The sequence below is a fragment of the Gadus macrocephalus genome, chromosome 16 (genome assembly GCF_031168955.1).
Source record: "Gadus macrocephalus chromosome 16, ASM3116895v1".
Lineage (NCBI taxonomy): Eukaryota > Metazoa > Chordata > Actinopteri > Gadiformes > Gadidae > Gadus > Gadus macrocephalus.
Window position 1 is genome coordinate 14170623 of NC_082397.1, and position 23541 is coordinate 14194163.

Genomic DNA, 23541 nt, shown 5'->3' on the forward strand with positions numbered 1-23541 from the left:
CATCCAAGATACACTTTATTTTGATTTAGGGCCCTGAAATGACACTCAACAAGGGTCAACAAGGCATCATGGGCTGTACGTGGGGACCAGGTGTGGCTGAATGAGATGAACATGACATGTTTGTTCTCTCCTGGCTAGGTCTGTAGCCACCAAAAAGGAAAGGAACCGGTTTGGAGTTCAGCTCAAAGTCTGGTCCCTGCTTCCATAGACCCCAGCAGTGGCAATGAACCAGGCTTCATATTGGTCCTATAAGTCACAGCTCCAGTCGTAGTGTTCACAGTCGTCATATTATCCACAGTGTCAAGCTGTTTAAAAACGTGCATAACTTTAACATGTTTCCTCCAGGTCATGTAAAGCATGCCAACAGCCACGACTGACAGACATTTCAATCTGGCCCTCAAGTTATGTCTGTCCATGTTTATTTTTTCTATGCTCATTAACCTCTTTTACTTGCATCCTATTACAAAGGAAAATCTCTCCATTTCACCTTGGCAAGGGACTGGTACTTTTAGCTCCTAAAACAGCTGAGAATCGTTCTGTATTCCCCCTCCGGACAAAACAATTGTCTTCTGGTTGCTACACTTGATAGTGTAGTCATAACTTTGCCCTTTGTGTTAGGGGTGCCATGTCAACAAGCATGGTAGAGGACTAGTTTGATGACGCTCATCTTGCGTCTTCCAGGGCTGGTGGTGCTGTTTATGTACTTGCCCACGCCATCGCATACGAGTTATCTCAATTGCACACCAAATTGAGATCGAGCACACCTGTGCTTTTCCTTTTCTGGCCAGTGCCAGAAATGTGATGTGGAAAATAATCCATGTCAGCTGAAGCCAGCGGGCATTTGCTGATGTCCCTTCCCTTCAGAGTGAGTTTGTGTGCGTGCAACAATGCAACTATTGTCATTCATTCAATGGGTTGAATGGGTTCTTTATTGGCAAACCTTAAGAAAACCTCAGTCTTAGCAGAGATGTAATTTGAACATGATTTTAAAATGGGAATTGTATATTACCCAAGCCTGCAGTAGAGGTTTGATACTTTATTTTCCCAGTATATCCATTTTCTTGTGATTCAATTTGATGAGAATGTATTCTGGCATAAAGTATAATATTTTTGGGTGGTTGTGCCCTTTTCATATTGAAAAGATGTTGATTTGAGGTCTATTTTATTTTTTAAACACTGGTTTTCTTGCTTTTGAGATATACAGGTAATATTGTATAGACTAACTTAGATGTTTGAGCTAAATATACATCCACTCTTATCTAACTGAGGTGTGCAGTATTTGGGTCTGCAATAATTTGCAATCATTTATACTCATGATGTCTCCATATTATGGCGTGCAGTACACCCATTTGTCCAGACGGGGCGACATCATTCGGTGAATGGTTTTTCTACACATACGTGAAAGACTCGAGCAAGCGTCTGCGTCAATACATTTACTTTTTGTTTACGTTTATTGAAATCAAGCGTTCCTCAATTAAACCAATTTCTGGATATGATTGATTAAGGTAACGGCAGTGCATCAAACCACTTTGGAGAAGAAACATGTATCAGTAAACGTCAATAGTTTACTGGTGTTGGACTTTGTGTTGAACAAAGAGTATAGTCAGACATGGAAGAACGGGACACCGTAGCCATCCTGCCCACGGATAACCTTACATCCTCGGACGATGAAATCACAAATTCTTCACCAAACGAAGAGGTAGAGTTTCAGAGAAATAGTTGCAGACGTCCTCCATTTGCATGTCCTTTCGGCCTGTCTGTTGAGCCAGTCTTATTTCTTGCCATGTTCTCGATAGCTCTCCAAGCCCCTCTGTCCACTCAATATTTATGGGAGCGCATAAGCGAGGATCTGGGATACAACGGTACCAAGGGCGGGGGGTGCGGCAATACCTCGGCGGACCCAGACCCTCTTCAAAAGGTAGTGTTAGTGTTCTGTGTAATTGGACGTAAAAGGAAGTGTATGCAACAGTTTTTAGGTTGTTTTAATTTGCATATAACTTTCTCTCAAATGTTTTGACTTTGCTTCAGGAGGTGGAGACCCTGACTGCCCACTGGAACCTGTACATTAACATGGGGGGCTTTGCAGTAGGAGCGGTGGTGACGACCCTCCTCGGCTCATGGAGTGACCAAGCCGGCCGGAGACCTGTCCTCATCCTGCCCAGCGTGGGCCTGGCTCTGCAGACGGTAGTGTACCTGGTGGTGATGTACCAGAAGTTGCCCGTGGCCTACTTCCTTCTGGGGCGGCTTTTAAGCGGCCTCTCGGGGGACTTCAACTCCATCCTGGCCGGCTGCTTCTCGTACGTGGCCGACACCAGTGACCGAAGGTCGCGTACGTTCCGGGTGGCGGTGCTGGAGGCGTGCCTCGGCCTGGCGGGAATGTTCGCCAGCATCATCGGCGGGCAGTGGCGCCGGGCCCAGGGGTATGCTGGTTTCAGACCTATTCTCCTCTGCAAGATTTAGAACCCATGAGCAAAATCGTAAATTAAAATATAATTACATTGTCGGTTAGTCATCATATTTTCATTTTGTTCAGGTACATCAACCCTTTCTGGCTGGTGCTCGCCACCAACCTGGCAGCCGGCCTGTACGCCTACCTGTTTGTCCCCGAGTCTGTGACGCTAGACCCCAGTGCAAAGCTCCTCGCCGCCCGCCACCACCGGGCCATCTACCGCCTCTACTCCGGGAGCGGGGGCGGGGCGGAGGGGGGAGGAGGAGGAGGAGGAGGAGGAGGGGGCGGGGCCTGGGCCTGGCGGCGGAGGCTCTGGCTCTACACGCTGTGCTTCTTCCTGGTGGTGACGGTGCACTTCGGCAGCAGGGAGCTCTACGTGCTCTACGAGCTGAGCGCCCCCCTGTGCTGGGGCCCCGCGCTGATCGGCTACGGCTCGGCGGCCCAGCACCTGGGCTACCTGAGCAGCCTGCTGGGCCTGAGGCTCCTGCAGCTGTGCGTGGTCGACTCCTGGGTGGCCGTCGCCGGGCTGGCCTCCAACGTGGTCGGGCTGGCGGTGATCGCCTTCGCCGACAACACAAAGCTCATGTTTACGGGTGAGAGACGCGGATAACGACCGCCTTACGACCTGTCGCTTCTCAGGCTACGGTGCTTCTTTAGAAGAGCTGGCAACTCTCCTACAATTACCTTCGTTCAACTCGTTCAACTGTGTTGCCGTTTAGGTGCTGGTCACACTGAATACTTTTGCAGGTTGTAGAACGTGTGTTTTTGTTTTTTGTAAAAGCTGGCATCCAGAGTGCTCTGCCAAAAACACACAGTGCTCAAAAGTAAAAGTGGTTACTATTGCTAACCATTCCAAATGAGCCGACCCTGTTAAAAGTGTTCAGTGTCATATGGGACTCAGTCCTTTTTCTTCAGTCTTTCCTCAACTAAATCCCCATCTTTAAGAAAACTAACATTATCATATTTGTTTCTGTAATTATATTAGCACACATATTGGTTCACACAAAGTAACTGAGTAACTGAGCACAACCACATACCATTTAAACCTTCTGTCTGACAACTTTGACTTTTCCTTTTCCTTTTCCATTTGGACGGTGTCCTAATGCGGAACAAAAGGTAGCATAGCGTAGCCAACAGTTATTAATCAAAGGATGTTGGTCTGGTTTACTTTTGGTTTCTTTTTCTGGCATTGATTCTCCAAAAGCTTAGATTACATTAGATGATCCATTGTCATGTTCTTTCTGTTCATCAGGAACAGAGTACTAGTCAGGAAACGCTGGCATGACCGTGACTGCATGACATGACATGACTGTGATAATGAGTCCACACCCGTGCCTCCCTGCCAGGTTATGGGCTGTGTTTCCTCTACATGGCTGCCACCCCGGTGCTCAGGTCCAAGCTCTCCAAGCTAGTGAGCCCATCAGAACAAGGTCAGCAGGGGATCAAACACACCGCATTTCTTTTTTTGCAATTGAGACACATATGTTTTTGTATGTATTTGATATGGCTTCTAGGAACCGGAACACAACATGTTATTTTTAATAATCAGCTTGGATAAAACTAGTGGAAAAAGCTTTTGGTAGTGACATTAGTAAAGTAAAACAAAAAGAAAGAATGATGCCAGACTACTACTTTCTGGAGGCTGGGCAGTGTAAAGGACCATGCACATCTGTTGACTCTTGGGACGGAAATGGAACATCACGGTTACATCTAATAAGGAAAGCTTAGTGTAGTTCCGTGTTTTCATAGATTTTCCATTGCTTTGGCCTTAATGTGACCGCTGTTGAACATTGTACAGTTGTACGGTATTCAAAAGGCAGGTGTGCCGTACCATGTACCTTTGGTTCCAGGTGCCCTGTTTGCCTCGGTTGCCTGTGTGGAGGGTTTGTCGTCTCTGGTGGCAAGCGGCCTCTTCAACTCCATCTACCCAGCCACGCTGCACCTCCTCAAGGGCTTCCCCTTCCTCTTCGGTGCCATCCTCCTGCTCATCCCTGCTGGAATCATCGGGTAGGTGAACGACCACCTGGGTCAGAGACACAGGGATGAACCAGGTCCCAGGTTTATTGTACTTAATGTGATTAAAAGTAACAATTCACAAATTAACAAGACATTTCATTCTTTCTGTTTCCAATGTTAAAAAGCTGTAGCTCACTAATTGCTTCAAATGATATGAGGATAATAGATAATAGGATAGGATTCATTAGAGAGGAGCAAAGGAATGGATAATTATTTGTGGTTAATAGCACTCTGTCAGAATGCTGTATCAGTTGAATAATTCATATTGAGAAACACCAAGTTAACAAAGAAAATTTTACATTTGAAAGAGTCTGCCAGATGACTTGTGGCGGTGTTTAATATAATTGTCACCGCCATTTTGTTTGTCTCTAGGAGCCTGGAGTGTCTGGACGAAAGAAGAGAGAACAGAGACGCCAGGGAATCTTAACAGAGAGCCAAAGTCCACCAGTATATCTGATCATTGACCCACAGTCTCAGCGTGGATGTCAGTGCACTTGCATACCACTATGACGTCTGGGGGGGGGGGGGGGGGGGGGGGGGGGGGGATTGGAGCTGCAGATTCATTGATTTTCCTACATATCAAACCAAAGAAAATCAAACTAAACTAGCAATAATCTGCATAAAAAAACTTTTTTTAAACTAAATGTGAATAGGTTTTGGTAAGATCATTGCTGATTTAAATATTAACCCCAAGAGCAATATGTTCCTTTTTAATTATATCAAGACAATGCAAAAAACGGTGCAAACGTGAAGCCTAAAGCTGCTTTCTTTGAATATAAAGGGACTTGGTGAGATTGAGTTATACTATTGATACAATATAACACTGGAGGTGTCATAGCAGATTGATGGGTGTGTGGGCACACATTTCATGTGTGTTTGAGTCTGACCATCAGTTAGTAACTAAACCAGGGGGATTTAAATGCTAAGTAGCATAAGCACCATTCAGGGATTACCAAGTTACATCTGAAGCTCCCTCCAAATGAAACGGATAGTTCAGAGCAAATTCCCTGTGGAGTCCTGATTGCTCCAACACCAAGTATCGGATAGCCCTGGAGCACAAGGGGTGCATAGCAGACATGTGGAGAGCAGTGTTAGGGCGGAGGCTAAATAAAGTCGGGGAACTACTATGTGGTTGTCTGAATACTTTTTTTCACAATTTTAGGCGACTAACATGTTTTGTCAAATGTATCTGTGGGATTTGCCAAAGTTAATCTTCATATTATTAATAGAACCTAATGTAAATGTATGCACTTTTTTTTGTACATTGTACAACCAGATTTTGTAAAAGCTATGCAATTGTTCAGCCAAACATTTTATTGTGATCTAGTTCAACATTTGATGAGATGAATAGAGATCTGTATGAAACTGCACAGGCACATATTGTAAAGCATTGCAATAAAAGACATTTTATTTTGTATCTTATTTTATTGAACAATATATATTGACCTCATATATCACAACTTAAACATTTCCTGGTACATAGTGTTACATATGTATCCAAAGATAAGACTGCATTGTTTTGATTACCATTGTAGACTCCAAGCTTCAGTATGGTGGTATTGCTGGTTGTTTTTTAGTGAGTTTTTGGTTTTACAGTCCTGTTAATTTAAGATGCAATCTGATAGCATTAGCAAGGAACGATTTTTCTAATGTCAAGCCAGGAAGCAATTCCTCAACATAGCGCGGAAGGAAAGCTGACATCTATTTGGAATGAATACTGTATCTTTGGAACAGTTTCCAGATGTGTTCATTGCCTGAAGCATACTCTATCGTAACCTGTACTATGTGTGATTTATGGATTAGTCTTTATGTTGTTTAGTCCCACTGCTGACTCACAAACAGGGTTATTCATAACAGACCTTTTGACAACGCTTCAAACATAACCATAACAATCTGCATTTCATTTGAAGAACATGAAACACATATTGAAGTAAAAAAAATTATTTAAGGAGCAACTGAAAGAAATAAAATGTATTAGTTCATTATAACTAACTATGAACTAAAAATAATAAAAAAAAGAGCTACTGAGTAGTAGGCTGGACATCAGAAAGAAACTGGACGGCATGTTATTTACCTGAGAATTAGACTATGTACACATCCAAAGGATAATTCAATTCAAGTTTTTTGCCATTAGTATCACCTAATGAAATCCCACAGTTTAAATTTTGGATATAAGCAGACAATCTTAATATAACATTGCGTCTTCACATGCGCACTGAGCCGTTGGCAGTATAGGCAACGTTAACTTGGGATTTAATGGTTAGGTTAATAGCTTTGGTCATTAACGTGCTCATTTCTGTTTCTGCTTCTGCTCCTTGTTGCCTTCTGGGCCGTCCACTTGGTTTCCTTTCAGAAAGCGCAAGATTTTCTCAATTGAGGCCTCCTGGTATTCATGAGACCACCTGCGTATTGAAAGGGTTAAATATCAGTACCTGCATAACACCCATATTCCCCCGCGTAGCATTTGAACAATCCACTCAAATGTCCTGAATTATCCCTGAGGTAATTAATGTCCAATTTCTATATATATACACGGCATAAAGTAAAAACGAGCTAAAGAATAAACTGTAAAATTGAGTTCTACCATTAAACCACTGGCAGCACTGTGACGTGGAGACCTCAATCCAAATGTGTTATGGCTCAAAAATTGGGAGAAAATCTAATTGTCGAGACTCACTTGATGCCATTAAAGTTGAGGATGGGCCTCATATCCTCAGGCAGGGATGTGGGCTCCGGCCACATGAAATTATCAGTGACGGGAACTATGTTTTTCTTCCCAGCTAAGGCAGTCACAATCTCCTGTAAGTGATAAAAGAGTGAAATGTTTTTAGAGTTGGCAACTCCACCATTGATGTTTAGATACAGTATCATTGTGGAGGTCCTTTAGAGATATTTGAGCTGCCAAGCTTGCGGAAGAGGTGCTCATGGTCGACATGCTATGTTTAAACTTAAATGTTCCTCCATTCAACCTCCATTTAATGGTCGCTCATCTATCTTCAGTTCAGTTTTCGATTAATAGATTCTAAGGATAACTGCGTTGTCTATCCTTCATGTGCATCTTTTATTTCCCGACTGATTACACTTGGCACCGTGCAGTGTGTGTTGGCAGCTCGCCTGGTGCAGAGATGGAATCTAACAGACTGTAAATCAAGGGCTCTGATCATGTGATGCCTTCTGAAGTCTTCATGCAGCGGTGTTGTGTGCTGACCTTGTGAACCCAGTCCTTCATGCCCGTGTCTCCCATGCACTTGTCGAGCGCGTTGGCAGACAGCACCAGGATGAAGTTGCGTGCGCGCTGCACACTCTGAATGAGCTTGTCCTCAAATTTGCCCGCCTCCAGCTTCTCGACGTCTATGAACACGCTGAAGCCCCGCACCTGGAGGTGAACCTTCAGTAGGCTGTGGGAGGGGCGGGGCCGACAACAGCGTCAGTGACAGAAAACATGATCCTGGATACACTCACTCCGGGCTCAGACATTAACAGGGGCTTTACCACCAATTACAATTGCCGTCGAAATTGGGTTGATAAGGTGCTTTATATGCCCCTGTAAAATAAAGAGTTAATTTCTGTATGTCGCCATTTAACATGTCATTGTTCAATAATTGAATATTGGTCTGTCATTTATCATACAGAAAGAAAATGACATTTTAAGAAATTGCCCTGGAAATGCCACTGAAACATATCTCCCAAAAGATACCTTAGTACCCTGATACATTCATGTAAGATAATCTTTCTAAGTAGAAGTCATTTGCGTCAAACATCCATGCGGACATACAGTATGTTCATGAGGAACACCAGTGGTGTTATAATCTCTTCTTTATCCCGAACCCTGATTAATTTACTTTACGTGTTTTAACTGCTTCTTCCATGCATAGTTTAACTTCCCCAGGCCTTCTACGTAACAGCCCCACTGACCTGGCCAGCTGGGAGCCGGTGGTCCTCCGGTAGCTGATGAAGACGTCGGGGCCTGGGGGCTGGGCGTCTGTGAGGCAGGGTTTGAGGGGCCTGCGGTTGGCAGCCAGGATCTTGGACCGGTGGAAGCTGTTCTCTATGTGGCAGTCGTGATGGAGCTGCGGGTCGGTCAGGCTCTGGATGCTGTGGCGGTCCACTCCCGACTGGACCAGGCCGTAGGTGTACTGCCTGAAGCGGGGGTCTATTTCAGCCAGCCAGTCGGCCAGGTTGTTGGGGTCACACATTGAGTAGTTGGCGTAGGTCTTCAACACGCGCAGGTCTCGGAGGAACCTGCGTATTTAGGACATTAGGACATTTAAAATGCAATGATGTATATTTTCAAATTTTTCAGAACAGAAGAGCCGGCATAGTTCATGTAACAGAACGTGATCTGTAATTGAAATGAAAGACAGACGTCAGATGTAGATGTTCAGCCTTGAAAGTCAGAAACTTTAACCTATTATATTTTAAAATCACATTCCAGGATAGGGGAGAAGGAGAGATAATAGTCTTTCTTCTGAATGAAAATATCCTACTTATATTAGCATTACCTCCCATAGCATGCTCTTGAAAGCCATTTGCATTGAGTGTCTGTTTAATGATGATGTAATAACAGCAATCACAGGGCTGCAATGATAAGTAAATTATTCAGTCAATCAACAGAAAATGTATCAAATCTAATTTTGGATAATCAATTATTTGTTAGTAGAATTATTCTTCAGTAAATTTTCAAGTAAAATTAACAAACATTTTCTGCTTAGTCAGTTCATTTCAAATGTTGGTTCATGGATCATTATAAAATTAATTGTTTTGTTTTATCATGGCTGCTTGTCAGATAAAGTAAATCTAAGACATTACCTTGGACACAAAAAAATTGATATAATTTGTTGAATCAACTATGATAATAATGGTTGCAGAACTACATCAGACTTTGCTTTTTAGCGGTGCTGTCTTCATTACCACCAACCTTTTGCGCGTGAGGCCGGCAGTCATTCCCAAATCTGATGCCAGGTCCTGCTCTGTAATGTTCAACAAAAGGTCTCCGTCTACCTGGAGCTCCTTGATTAAAAATATGAAATGGAAGGGCCTCCATTAATCCAGTGTTGCATTAAACATAACCACATGTCATTGTCCTTCAGTGAATAACACAACTCACCTGGAAGCGGTCACAAAAGGCACTGAAGCCCACCTGCTGAAGCCACCTCAGCACCTCACAGTTCTTCCAGTTGGGAACCGACGACAGCACCTTCCTGGGAACCTCCTCGCCCATCATACTCAACGCCCGCTTGGCCAGGGAACATGTGGTGCCGTTGGTGGAGTACATGACGATCCTCTTCAGGCTCTGCACGGCTCCTATCTCTTGGAAAATCTGCATTGTGGAATTCATTTAAAAAAAGGAAAACAGTTGAAAAACATCACACCGTTTGACGGCTACGTAGTGAGTAGGGCTGAACAATTAATCAAATTTGTTACTGTTGCTGACTGGAGATCAGTAAGATGTCTATTCATTTATCTTTTACATTTCAATAGTTAAATAAAGATGTTATAATATCAATTAATCTCAACACAGGCCTGGCCTAAAGGAAAGAGCAGTTTATATGTTGACTGCTTCCAATGTTGTGTTGGTCAGACTATAGAAGGATTTATTGCTTGTTTAGTAAATAATACAGAACAGAAGGAACTTCAAAAATATTGGTTGAAATAATCCCAATACGATTATTTCCCCAAATCGTTCAGCCCTAGTAGGGAGTAAGGGCGGGCGCGGGGGGGGGGTACCTTGGTGTTGCGCTGGCGGGACTTGATGCTGGTCTCCACGCAGAGGTAGAAGGCGGCGATGCACTTCCCCTCCACCCGCGTGCCGTCCAGCAGCGGCAGCAGGTGCTGCAGGTCGGCCGCCGTCCGCCCCTGCATGCTGTCGGCGCTGTCCAGCAGGCTGCGGGCAAAGTCCTCCGGGTCCAGGGAGGAGATGAACGGCTCCACCAGCTCCAGGGTCCCCGACGCCACCACCTCCTCCTCGATCTCCCGGTTGGCGGCCAGCACGGCCACGGCCAGGCAGGCGTAGAAGCGGATGAGCTCGTCCTCCTTGGAGAAGGCCAGGGGGAAGAGCCACTCGGCCGCCTGCTTCTCGATCATGAGCCGCTGGCACCGGTGGCCGCCGTACATGGCGCAGTTGGACAGCGCCACCGCGCAGTGCCGCAGCAGCGTGGGGTCCGTGCCGCGGCACCAGAAGAGCAGCGCGTCCAGGGCGCCGTTGGAGATGAGGTGGACGGACGTCTCCTCCGTGTGCTTGAACATGTGCTCCAGGATGCCCGAGACGCTGCGGGCCAGCTGGGCGTCTTCCTGCTCCCGGGTCAGGTTGAGGATGACCCCCAGTCCCATGCGCGCCACATAGTCTCTGTGCCAAGAAGAAGAATATCAATGGTGTAAGGAGCAGGTTACAACGTATGGACTTTAAATGTTGTTATCATATATACGTTTTAGAAAGTCATTATGGTTTGTTTGTTGATTTCCTGAAAGTTTTTTAGTTGGGCTTACCTGTTCTCCATCACCAGAATCTGCTCAAGCAGTTTTGCCGACTCATACGTGATTTCGACGGCAGGAATTTGAAGGAGCTGAAGGAGCAGTTCCAGTCCCCCATCCAGACGGATTCTGTTGCAAATGTCCTCAGCCACCTGACGGCCTACAGCGGGCAATACCCAGGCCTCCTCTACCAGCTGGAATATCTCCGCGATGGCCTTTCTCGTTTCATCTAAATCTTCTGTATCTTTGGCGGACTTGAGTCTCTTGATAGAGGAACGGAGCGCAGGAATCACACTTTCCAGTACCGCCTGAACATCCGCGTTGATGCCCGGCGAGACGGCTCTGGGCTCTGCGCCGCTGCGACGGGTCTGCAGGCGGCTGACGTATTCTGGTACTGTGAGTCTCTCTGAGCTAAACATGATGGAGATGTGTCGATACAGCCTCCACAGAGAGATAGAGACAGACAAAAGCATCTACTGACATCAAAAATATAAAAGTATAGCAGATCCACTGTTTCGATGCGATTGACTCTGTCAGCGGATGTTAAGGTTGTTGTGGACCAAGGCCCTCAACCACCGAGGTCTGTTTCCTCGACGTGTTCAGGGTACACACAAGACGAAATCAAAACACCGGGCCTCGGTGTACGAGAGGATGACTAACGCGTTCACCAATCTGCATCACCCTGTGTTGATGTCATGTATGGAGATAAGTGGATCGCCTCGTTGCACAAAAGGTTGAGGTGTTAGCGTCAGCCTGAACAGCTCTGCACCTGTCTGGTAGATTCTAGCAATACGTTATGACCTGAACTGATACTTCTACTTACAGGTAGAAATACATGTCCATTAGACCGATCATGTAACGTTATAAAATATTTCCAGGAGGAGGAGTAGAATCACTGCACAATAATCCCTGTTGTCGTCGGCTAGAGGTGCCACGTTATCCTGACAACAATAGTCCCGCTTCCATCGCATCGATACCGCTTACGTTACTGTTTTTTTGTTATGCATTAAAAAATATTCTCCATTCAATCATCCAAAAATCGGACTCCTACCCAATAGCATTCTTTGGTCAGCATCTACCATCAGCATCCAGGAGCCTGCACCAACCGTTGGCAGTACCAGTCAATTAATATGAAAACAGCCTCCCAGACAGTGCGTCAGAGGACGCGTCAGGGCCCAGGGTCTCAACTCTGACCCCTAGTGGGGCTGAGGTGGAGCCGCGACTAGCCTGCCTCTGTATCAGGCAATCTCAGGAATTTCAGAATCGATTATGTGTGTCTATTTCTAACTATTTGTTATCACTTTTTAATTGTAACTCTTTTTTAAAAGATTATTTACTTACAGGATGAAGAGGGCAAAAGGGCACGGACCACAAACACAGTCTAATCCTGAAACCCAGTCATTAGGGCCTTAAATACCTGTTATATGTATTGACATTACTATCGTAGGTGGTTTACGTTATCAAGTGATGGCCAGTATGGTACTATTCCGTTTTCAGTGAGGCTCCAACCATATGTCACATGACATTCAAAAATGTTCGAATGTCTGAACTGGAACAAAAAACCACAGAAATAGGACAAATAAACCGTGAACATAGGCTTGATTAAAGAATCTAGCCCATTTTAAAAAAGAAAAAAATTATGAAGTAGCCTTGCCTGCGTGATCAATTCCCGTTCAAATATCGTTTCATCGATTACCAATCAAAATAGATTATTGCTCATGTCCTATCTCTCTCTCACTCTCTGTCTCTCTGTCTCTCTGTCTCTCTGTCTCTCTGTCTCTCTGTCTATCTCTCTCTCTCTCTCTCTCTCTCTCTCTCTCTCTCTCTCTCTCTCTCTCTCTCTCTCTCTCTCTCTCTCTCTCTCTCTCTCTCTCTCTCTTTCTCTCTCTCTCTCTCTCTCTCTCTCTCTCTCTCTCTCTCTCTCTCTCTCTCTCTCTCTCTCTCTCTCTCTCTCTCTCTCTCTCTCTCTCTCTCTCTCTCTCTCTCTCTCTCTCTCTCTCTCTCCCTCAGTGGTCAGTGAACACAAACGAACACAAACAAGAAGAAGAGGGTGAATGACCTAGCACACTGATTGGTAACACACTGCACGTCCTTAGCTTTTCAGTTACTTCTCTCACGGCACCATGAAGACCAGGCTGCTCCTTTTAAGTTTGATAGTGGTTGCCCAGGCGATTGAAGGTAAGATCACCCTATTTAAATACCAAATCTATTGACCAAAGATGTATTTTATATTGTAGGGGGTGAATTTCATAATCGCGATTGTAAATATAGGCCACCAATCAGCAGGTGAATGGCGGAGGCCACTGCCACTGTATAGACATACTCTCTACTTTGGTTTAAATACAATTCATTTGAATAAAATAGACCAATCTATGAGGGATTTCATGATATTAAAGTAGCAAATCACAAGAGTTGGCCGGGGCCCGTTTAATTCCACCGAGGCTCCACCAGCGGCGTATGAGTTGTTCATTTGGTTCTTGTCTTGTCACTCAACCTCAAGAGTCGTGCATGGGTCGCTGTGAGAAGGGCTTTGACTCTCTAAGGGACTGTCAGTGTGACACTATGTGTAAATACTACAAGAGCTGCTGCTCTGACTATGAGCCCACCTGCGGCATGATTAGTAAGTAACCCCTAAATCAGTCATTATAGTCACTAAAGGTCCCAGGTGTGAGCGAAGCCGTGGGACCCGACGCTGGCCCCGTTTCCTCCACTGACGTACCCTCTGAATCTCTCCTCCCACGCAGCGCGCGGGGACACTTTCTTCATCGCCGAGGACGACGACGACTATTCCTTCGGCGAGGGCCCTCCCGCGGGGAGTCCGTCCCCCGAGGCTGCCCGAGATGTGGTGGATGCAGTCGGCGACACATCCCCTCGGGGGTCTCCGTCGACAGAGGACGCCCCGATCCCACGTCTTTCTCCGACCGGACGTCCTGCTCCGAGCCGGCGCCCCGCTCCGACCGGACGTCCCTTTGGGACCAGACGCCCCATTCCCGCGAGGCGCCCTGTTCCAACGGCAGTAGACCCGGGGGCTGACATCGTCACAACAGTGGCCCCCCCCACGCCGGCGCACACCACTCAGGCGGCCACCACGCCGGAGCCTGACCCCGATGCTGAGGTCTGCAGCGGGAGGCCCTTCGACTCCTTTACACAGCTTAAGAACGGCTCCATCTATGCATTCAGAGGTACGCGGATGGGAGCGCCAGATATGGGCTTGTGTCAGTGACAACAAGGGATGTCGCTGTATTCATATGTTGAATTAGGGTGGCTTACTTTGTGTCTGTCTGCGTGTCTGTTTGTCTGTGTCTGTGTCTGTGTCTGTGTGTGTTTGTACGGTGTGTGTGTGTGTGTGTGTGTGTGTGTGTGTGTGTGTGTGTGTGTGTGTGTGTGTGTGTGTGTTCTAGGGGAGTATTTCTTTGAACTGGACCAGAAAGCAGTACTGCCTGGCTATCCCAAACTGATCAAGGACGTGTGGGGCATCAGTGGTCCTATAGATGCTGCATTCACACGGGTCAACTGTCAGGGCAAGACGTACATGTTCAGGGTACGAGGCTTTAAGGACGTCTTCAAAGACATCAGTATCGGCCACCAGGTGGTCCAGAGAGTGGAGATTCCCCATGTTTTTAACTTTGTCCCATTCCCTCCTTACAACAGGGACGCCAGTACTGGAGGTTTGAAGACGGCGTGCTGGACGAAGGCTATCCTAGAGAGATAAGTGTCGGGTTTGACAAGATCCCCGATTATGTGGACGCGGCCTTCGCTCTCCCCTCCCCCGCTCACCATGAGAAGGAGAAGGTCTTCTTCTTCAGAGGTAAAAAAGAAACAAACAAAGCCCTGCCTATGATTTCTACCCTGACCACTCTTTGTGTGTTGGTCCCTACTCAAGCGATCACATGCACATCACAAGACACTTTGATTTGATTTGAGTGGCGTGTCTTTTGTTCCGGTCACTCCAACAGGGGACGAGTATTTTGTGCACGAGTTTGTGCACGAGCCCTCGCACGAGGAGTGCGTGGCCATGTCCAGTAGCTCTCCCTCCACGCAATTCAGACGCTACACGGACATGTACCGCCATTACTACGACATCTTCTCCAGCGGGACCTTTTCTGACGGTATGTCACTCCTGTAACAAACACAGGTTTATATTTGAGACAACAAGGGTTTGATGCTCTTCATTCATCATCCCCATCCCAATCCCAATCGCATATATATACACATTCATATACACGTTCATACCCTAACATCCTCATTGTTCCTATCCTCCCAACCTCATATCTTAACGCCCTCTTGTTCATATCCTCCCAACCTCATATGTCCTAACATCCTTATTGTTCGTATCCCCCCCCCTCAGGTCTCCACCACCACGGCGGTCATCATTTCATCAACAAGGACTGGAAGGGAGTCAAGTCCCCGTTGGACGCGGTGCTGACGGGAAGGATCTACGTGAGCAACCAGAGGGTCACCCGGCCCCCCAGCGTATCCAGGCAGGACCGGGACCAACAGCGACGCTACGACCAGCAGTACGGCCAGCAGCAGAACCAGCAGTACGGCCAGCAGTACGGCCAGCAGTACGGCCAGCAGTACGGCCAGCAGTACGGCCAGCAGTACGGCCAGCAGTGGGGGCGGCGTCGGCAGAGCCGCTCGCCCCAATGGGGCACCATGGCGGCGCAGGGGATGGACATGGGGCAGAGGTTCGCCGAGAGGGGGATGGAGATGGTGAGAAGACCAGGGTATGCCTGGGATGAACGTCGCGATCAAGAGCGTCGCGATCTGGACGAATACCGCCGAGAACAACTCAACAACGGAAACCACGACCCAAGATCCCAGGCCGCCAGGGACGACAGGGCCTACCGGGAGCTAATGCGCCAGAGCCTCCCGCTGCAGAACGTCTACTTCTTTAAGGGGGGTGAGTCACATCTATCTGAAGAGACGTCAACAGTCTGTGAGGCGGGACCCTCCTGTCTATTTCCAGTGATGCTGAATGCACATTCATTCATTGATCTGCACTACACACAACACTGACACACACAGCACAGTCTTGTTACTACTTAACCAGAATACCCCCACAAAGGCTTTCTGCACGTGTGTGTGTGTATGTTGGACTATGAACATGGTTGTTTCCTCTGTGGTCCATAGATAAATACTACAGAGTGGACCTGAAGACCAAGAGAGTGGACCCCGCCAACCCTCCCTATCCCCGGTCCATCGCCAAGTACTGGCTTGGCTGCTCGGACCCGACCGGCGAAGAGAAATAAGAGGTGCTCCTGTTCTTCCAGAACACAAACATGGACGAGGGAAACTGACAATCTGTTTGATTTGTGTTTATTGATTTTACCCATTTATCTCTGGTACGCCGTTGTAAACTAACCAAATGTTAAGAAGACCATTGTTAACCCCTTTTTTGTGTATAACCCTTCGATTGAAGGTTTGGTTGATGTTTTATTTTCTATAGCAGCTCTTGACTGGTCTCCTAATGTGAAAGTACTACGGAATTTTGCAAATGTTGTCATTTTGATATACAAACGATAAGTGTATTAATATATTCTTCTGAATAAATACAAATCACTGTTGTGAATTTATTTAAACTGTGCTTTTTCAAAACCTTATGGTAACGCCTAAATAGCAGCTAGTCAATATGAGCCAATACTGGAGATCACTGAGAGTACAACTCGTGCTTGGCCCCTCTGTCAGTGGGCCTTATCAAGGCCAAAGTACAGCTTGTTACTTCTGCTAAATCTATATACTGTGTACTTCATTTCCCCAGGTATACAGGTTGAACCCCTTTGTTTAACATTAAAGGACCTCGAATTGTTTAACTTGCCACACACACACACACACACACACACACACACACACACACACACACACACACACACACACACACACACACACACACACACACACACACACACACACACACACACACACACACACACACAGACAGGAAGCACGAACACACAGGACAAACCAACAGGACAAACACACAGGACAAACACAAACACACACACGCACACACACACACACACACACACACACACACAGGAACGGTCCAGGCTGAGATACGTAACAGCAAACAGGTAGCAGATTTCGGTGTGGTAGCTTGATGATGATGATGCAAAGTAAATAAGGTCACATATAAGGGATTTAAACAGGAACAGGTAAATTTTTACTCCACTCTAATAGTGACCATATTTGTGACCAAAAACTCATTCCTGGTAATGCATTAGTAATGTTATGTCTGCAGATGTGGCTTCAGATAAGGTTGGGGTATGACATCATGGCAGACTCCTTACTCCTTCATTGTTCACCAGGGTGTGTGAGGGAATGAGTTGGCTGAACAATGCTTTGAGTGATCCAAAACAAGCACTCTGCCAAGGCCATTTCATTTTATTTACCATTTCAAGTTATTGCATGGATACAGTACGTTATAATCTTTGTAGCACAGATTTATTTAGTTAACAAGGCATTTAGAACAATACAACATATTTATTTATTAAGCCCTGCATCATAGTTATTGTCTTAAAGGGCTTGCCCAGCCAATACATAAGGCTGTCTATGTCCTTCATTGTCCATCCATATACAGAGGTAGTGTTGTCGCACACAGAGATGCAGAACCCTGTATATGGTACATGAGAAGTAGCTTCGGTTGATCGTTAAGATGTTTACACGACAGCATGCGACTCATGCGAGTGTTCGATCAGGACGTTTTCATAGCTGGGCTCTTCCCTTTCGTCTGCCTCCGTGGCTCCATTAGCGTTGACCTCCGCACTGCGGCCGGGGTCCGACACCGGCTCCCCAACGCGCTCGTATACGTCAGCTGACTCCATCCTCGCCCCCCCTGACCCTGAGTCAGTGGCACCCGTCTCTGGCACGCTCCCCAACACGGCCAGCAGCGGCCTCGCCTGCGCGTCGCACTCTGGAGCCAGGGAGTCGTAGGCATTAGCGTCCACAGCAGCTACGGCGGAGTTCGACGCGCTCAGCTTCTTCCTGCTCGGCTTGGCCACTCTCTTGCCGCCGCCGGGGGGTCCGCCCTGCTCCCACACGCTGGCCCGGACCCCCAGTTTCCTCCTGGGCGGTTTGACCGCCCCCTCGGCGCTCCGGACCTTGGGCCTGGCCGTGCTGTCCTGCTCCTTGTGTCTCTGCAGGCTGCCCAGGCGCCGCAGCACGGCCTGCACGGGCCCCTCGAAGACGGGGGCCCCCCCCGCCCTGCCCACCGTCACGTACACCGTGGTGACCTTATCGGGCGCCGCCACCTTCGGGTCGGAAGGGGACTCCGCAGCCTGGGATCCCAACCCGGGAGAAGGTGTGGCGGGGGCGGTGGTCCCGGTGTGTCTCCTCCCGGACGTCCCGGGGACCTGCAGGTGGGTCCTCCTCTCGGGGTCCTGCTCCTCCCCCACGTTGGCTGAATCCCGGTCGCCCCCCTCTCCGCCCCCTTGAGGGACGCCCTCCTCCTCACCCGACCTCGCTGCCGCGCCTCCCTGAAGGCTGAGGGTGGACAGCATCAGAGCACCCCAGGGTGACTTGGGGGCTTTGCTGCGTAGCGGGGGTCCCGGCGGGGGGGCGGCGGTGAAGCGGGTGCCCTCGGCGAAGGAGACGGAGGGCCGCTTGGACTTGGCGATGCTGGAGGTGCGGGGGATGGCGAAGCCCAGAGCCATGTCCTCGCTGGAGAAGCCCGACGGGTCCAGGAACATGTTGCACTTGGAGCTCATCTCCTGGAAGCTCCCGTCCGCCATGTCTCTTCCATCTGTACGAAAAGACCGTGAAGGGGAGTACTGTGATGTCAGCTGGAGAAAACCCATTGAGCATGGAAACCTGAAAAGGAATGGGTTGGAAGCTTCCGAATGGCAGCAGATCTACTGCAGGGAAGCAGAAGCTTAGGAACTGCGTTTGGTTCTTTTGGTTGAATGGCGGGTGAGAGGTGAGAGCGTACTCACCCTCCCTCGGTGGAACACAGTACAGGGCCTCCCCCTCCTCCTCCTCCTCACTGTCGAAGGACGAGCCCTCGCTGACCCAGCCACAGGACGGGGGCTCGATGAAGCTGTGATTGAAGGTCTGCTCGGGGTCATGGTGAGACACTGTGTTGGGTGGGGAGCGGCGGGAACAGTTATAAATCAGATGGTGCCTCCATCCCTTTATAGCCCGTTAAAGAAGCAGGAAACAGGAGCATTTCGGTACATTCCATACGCAACATGCAATCAGCGTCACGCCCTTTGAGATAGTATCATTATGTTGACATGTACACAGTGTACATTAGCCACAAGTCGGTCAGACTGACCTGTGACACGAGGCAGGCCAGAGGTCCACGCAGAGATGCAGGGCAGTGACGCACTGATGTTTGCGAGGACATTGAAGATGTGGTATTTCATCCGAACTAATGCATTACCATCACGGGATGACTCCCTAGAGAGAACAGGCAAGAATACAGGTATAGATGTTCTGACGATCATTCTCTTGGTAAAACCCTTGGTAGCGGTGTGTCACTATCAAAAGGTTAAAGTGGTTTTATTTTCAGTGATGAATCAAGAGACCTGTCTTTGGCCTCTGCAGAGCCTCCTCCACAACACACACAGCAGCAGAGAACCACCAGCAGCAGCAGGGATAAAGGAACCAGAATGCCTGCAAGCAGAACCCCAAGGCCACCTATTGGCCCCGGGAAGAGAGAGAAGAAACACATGAGGCAATGGGGCTGAACACAAACCTCATCAACAGGCAAAACGGATGGATGGATGGATTGATAGAAGGAAAGAAGGATGAATGGATGGACAGGGATGGAAGGATGGATGGGGATAGATGGCAGGATGGAAGGAGGGATGGCTACGTGGATGGATGGATGAACCAATGGATGGACAGATGGATGGACACAAGGGTGAACAGATGATTGGGGGTGTACGGACAAATGGGGGGACATACCAACGGACGGCTGGACGATGATTGATGAATGATGAATGATTGGACAGTTAGATAGAAGAATGGATGCATGGACATGATGAATGGACGGACAGATGCCCATCCGTACTGAATGGATGGACAGATGCCTAGATGGATGGACAGATGGATTGACAGAAGGACCCATGTGAACGTACTGCTGGGGCAGGCCCCGCTGGCGGGATGGCAGTGGACCCCCTCTCCACAGTCACAGCCAGAAGAACAGTTGAGTCCATACAGCGAGGCAGGGCAGGTGCTGTTACAACTATCAGAATGAGGACGTATTAACACCAAACTAAACAGGTATTAACACCTTACTAAAGATGTATTTACAACCACTAACTAAACATGTATCTACTACATCCGTACCTACTTTATCAAAAAAGTTAAAAAAAAATATTGCAAAGATTTATATATATATAAACAATTATTTTTGGGAACATACATTATTGCTATATATTGTTCAACTAGGAATACAGTATTGCTTATTCAACAGTAGTAGTTCACACACTATGATTTTCTGTGTCAGAAAAGTGTTAGTAAAACTAGAAGAACGAGTGGAAGCACTGTTTGTTTTAGTATGATTGATAACGTTTCCTCTCCGAGCACTCGCCTCTCTCCCATAAAGCCTGGCTCACAGACACATCTTCCTGTCACATGGTGGCAGTTACCATGGAAACAGGGGCTACAGAGGAAGCGGCAGGCGCCTCCATACGTCCTGTCAGAGCAGACCTCATCACACCTTGTAAGGAAAAACACACAAGGACTTACAATGACTGTCGGCAGTGGTATGAGCACACACAGCAGCAGGCTAAGTATATGAATGTACCTTAGCTAAACCTAAAACATCCACACACACACACACACACACACACACACACACACACACACACACACACACACACACACACACACACACACACACACACACACACACACACACACACACACACACACACACATCTGTCGACTGTACTTCTTCAGAGAAACACACCGGATAATCCACTCTAAAGTTACGACCTGTATTTGCGTAAAATAGTTTGCTCTGAACCTCTAAGCACTACAGTAAATACCTTGTATTTGGATTAGTATTATTTCATGACTATGGGGGTCCCGTGACACTATGGGACACAGTGAGCCCGTGCCCTACTGGCGTACATGCCCCTCCAGACCACCACACGGGTCCCACACGCAGGCAGCACCTGGGGCCTCTCCATCCAGGGTCGCATCGGGCACATTTCCCGGTCCTCGGGTCACACGGCTCGGCGTCCCGGCAGCGGGGGCACGTCTCCTGGCAACCGCTGCCGTGGTAACCGGCCGGACAGAGCCGGTCGCACCGCGTGCTGTTCCAGCCGGGTTCGCAGGCCACACACGCTCCGTCCGTGGTGGCGCACGGCTGGCCCTCTCTGCAGTACCCACAGCTGGGGGGTAACACATAGTCTATGTGTTACAGTGGAATATCACAGAGGTAGGTATGCAGTACAGCAATATAACATGGCACACCGCATACATATACATATATATATATATACGTATTATATATATAATGTCTATAGATATGTATAGTGTGCCATGTTATATTGCTTAAACAGCATATTGGTGAACCTTAGCGTCTTTTATATAACTAGCTCCTACATATATATATATAGATAAATAAGAACATGAATCTATATATACTAAAGCTGCACCCCTCTACCTCATCTTACAGCCGCCGCCGTAGGTCCCGGGCTCGCAGGGCTGGCTGCAGCGGGGCCCCCTGTGGCCCGCGTGGCACAGGCAGGTCCCGTGCTGCGGCTCGCACCGGCCGTGCTCGGGGTCGCAGGAGCAGCTCTGGTCACAGGTGTCCCCCCACCAGTCCCAGCGGCACTTGCACTTCCCCGTGCGCTGGTGGCACGGCGACAGGTGGCAGTTGCAGGACAGACTGCACGCCTGGCCCCAGTGGCCCCTCTGGCACCGGCAGCTGCCGCTGAGCTGGTCGCACGCGGGGCCCTCGGCGCCGCCCAGCGAGCACTGGCAGGCGCGGCCGCAGGACGGCGTCCACCAGCCCTCGTCGCAGGTGCAGTTGCCGTGGGTGGGGTGGCAGCGGCCGCGGCGGCCGCACCGGCAGGAGTGCTGGCACAGCGGCCCCCAGCGGTTGGGGTTGCAGGTGCACTCGCCGGTCACGGGGTGACAGAGGCCGTGCGCGTGGCACGGGCACGCCCTGCGGCAGTCGGGCCCCCAGAACTCCGCGGGGCAGCCTGCGGGGGGGGGGGGGACACGGACAGAAGGGTCAGAGGATGAACCAAAGGGAGGCTCGGTGCTAAAGGCTGCGTGGTGGTCTGTCTGTGGGTCTAGCCGTGGCGCGGGTGTGGGTGGGGGTTAGCTTTTGGGAAGTTCCCTGAATGCAGACGGGTGGAGAGAGTGGAGCGAGCGAGGAGGACAGAGACGCGAGTCTGAGGGGCTTCCAGCGCAGTGACTCACGGGTTTTACACTGAGCTCCAAAGTAGCCCGGAGGGCAGCTGCACACACCCGGATACGCACACACCTCGTCCCCTTGGCAGGAATGCTCGCCCTCGCACACGGCTGGGGAAGTACACACACACACACACACACACACACAGCCAAGCAGACACACACACACACACACACACAGGCCCAAATATACATGCGTACACATACACACACTCACAAAAGAGAGAATATGTAGATTGTTTAAAAGGCGATCAGTATTTTGTAGATGTATTTTCCACTGTTAAAGTAAAACTCACGCTGAGTGCATTCCTGTCCCTCTTGTCTCCATCCAGTACAACATACAGCAGGGGATGGCCGTCTGGAGATTCAGGGAGACGCACACAGAACACACACACAAAGTCAAGGCCATTGTATTTGTACTGCCCTTAAATCACAGTTAGTCTCAAAGAGCGTTACAGGCCATATTGTACGACACCCAGTAACCCTAGACCCCTCAAAGAGCAAATAAAAACGGCCTTCAGCATACACTGTCACACTGTAGTCGTTCAGTGAGCGAGGACCTCGAGCGCCGCCACAAGGGAAACATAAAGTTCGGACACGTTACCTGGGGTGGTGGCAGACGTTCCTCCCATCGGGATCCAAGGGCTGCGTGGAGCAGAGCGGGGAGAGCAGCAGAATCACTCCCAGGAGGATCTTCATCTCCACGCCGCTCCGCGGGGTCTGAAGGTCTGGTGGGGCGTATCCACCTGGAATATGTCCCGTGGGTCGGACTCAGCCGCGCCTCTGTCTCTCCCCTCCTGGCGTCCCACCTGTCGAGAGGGGGGGAGCCGATGGGACACTCCTCTCCGTTCAGATCCCCGCTCTCTTTTGTTTCGGGGGTTACTTGGTTTTTCTCTAGCCTCGTTCTGTCCTTCTCTCGCTGGGTTTGGAGCGGTCGGCGTCTTGTGAGCTCTGAGCCACCAGACGTCCGGGCCCCCCCAAGCCCCCAGAGTTTCCTTTTCCCATTTCCTGCGGAAGTCAGGGTCACTTCCTTCTATTCTAGTCGAGCCAGGAGCTTTTTAAAGATGGACATGCACTGTAGCACACAGAAGCGCACGCACATGCACAAACACACACATATACATGCGTATGTGAACAGATAAACACACACACACACTAGTGTGAAAGAGTGCAATTATTCCAAGAATATCACGTGACTAAAGTCCTGAAGTTATTAGTCAATCTAATCCATC

At 48.6% G+C, this 23541-nt stretch overlaps 4 protein-coding genes across 5 annotated transcripts; 2 read left to right on the forward strand and 2 right to left on the reverse strand.

The window, feature by feature from the left end:
* Positions 1-1368: 1368 nt before the first annotated feature.
* Positions 1369-6385, forward strand: slc46a1 (solute carrier family 46 member 1). Its single transcript, XM_060076418.1, has 6 exons — positions 1369-1918; positions 2029-2420; positions 2534-3042; positions 3796-3879; positions 4300-4456; positions 4838-6385. Exons 1-6 carry the CDS (start codon positions 1610-1612, stop codon positions 4890-4892), a joined length of 1506 nt encoding a protein of 501 aa, XP_059932401.1. The 5' UTR covers positions 1369-1609; the 3' UTR covers positions 4893-6385.
* On the reverse strand, positions 5871-12100 carry sarm1 (sterile alpha and TIR motif containing 1). The gene is made up of 8 exons (XM_060076404.1): positions 10952-12100; positions 10193-10811; positions 9573-9785; positions 9384-9475; positions 8381-8707; positions 7674-7863; positions 7143-7264; positions 5871-6867 (listed from the first exon to the last, which is right to left on the reverse strand). Exons 1-8 carry the CDS (start codon positions 11407-11409, stop codon positions 6756-6758), a joined length of 2133 nt encoding a protein of 710 aa, XP_059932387.1. The 5' UTR covers positions 11410-12100; the 3' UTR covers positions 5871-6755.
* Positions 12101-12953: 853 nt separating this feature from the next.
* Positions 12954-16510, forward strand: vtna (vitronectin a). 2 transcript variants are annotated; one of them, XM_060076405.1, is made up of 8 exons: positions 12954-13114; positions 13437-13556; positions 13681-14118; positions 14338-14477; positions 14588-14744; positions 14893-15045; positions 15285-15839; positions 16070-16510. In XM_060076405.1, exons 1-8 carry the CDS (start codon positions 13060-13062, stop codon positions 16186-16188), a joined length of 1737 nt encoding a protein of 578 aa, XP_059932388.1. In that variant the 5' UTR covers positions 12954-13059; the 3' UTR covers positions 16189-16510. The 2 variants fall into 2 exon arrangements, with proteins under 2 accessions (XP_059932388.1, XP_059932389.1); XM_060076406.1 differs by lacking the exon at positions 13437-13556 and having other exon boundaries at positions 12973-13114.
* Positions 16511-17304: 794 nt separating this feature from the next.
* On the reverse strand, positions 17305-23383 carry scarf1 (scavenger receptor class F, member 1). The gene is made up of 11 exons (XM_060076399.1): positions 22914-23383; positions 22606-22667; positions 22319-22420; positions 21555-22095; positions 21061-21279; positions 20472-20600; positions 20017-20123; positions 19462-19573; positions 19209-19333; positions 18868-19008; positions 17305-18677 (listed from the first exon to the last, which is right to left on the reverse strand). Exons 1-11 carry the CDS (start codon positions 23006-23008, stop codon positions 17596-17598), a joined length of 2715 nt encoding a protein of 904 aa, XP_059932382.1. The 5' UTR covers positions 23009-23383; the 3' UTR covers positions 17305-17595.
* Positions 23384-23541: the final 158 nt, after the last annotated feature.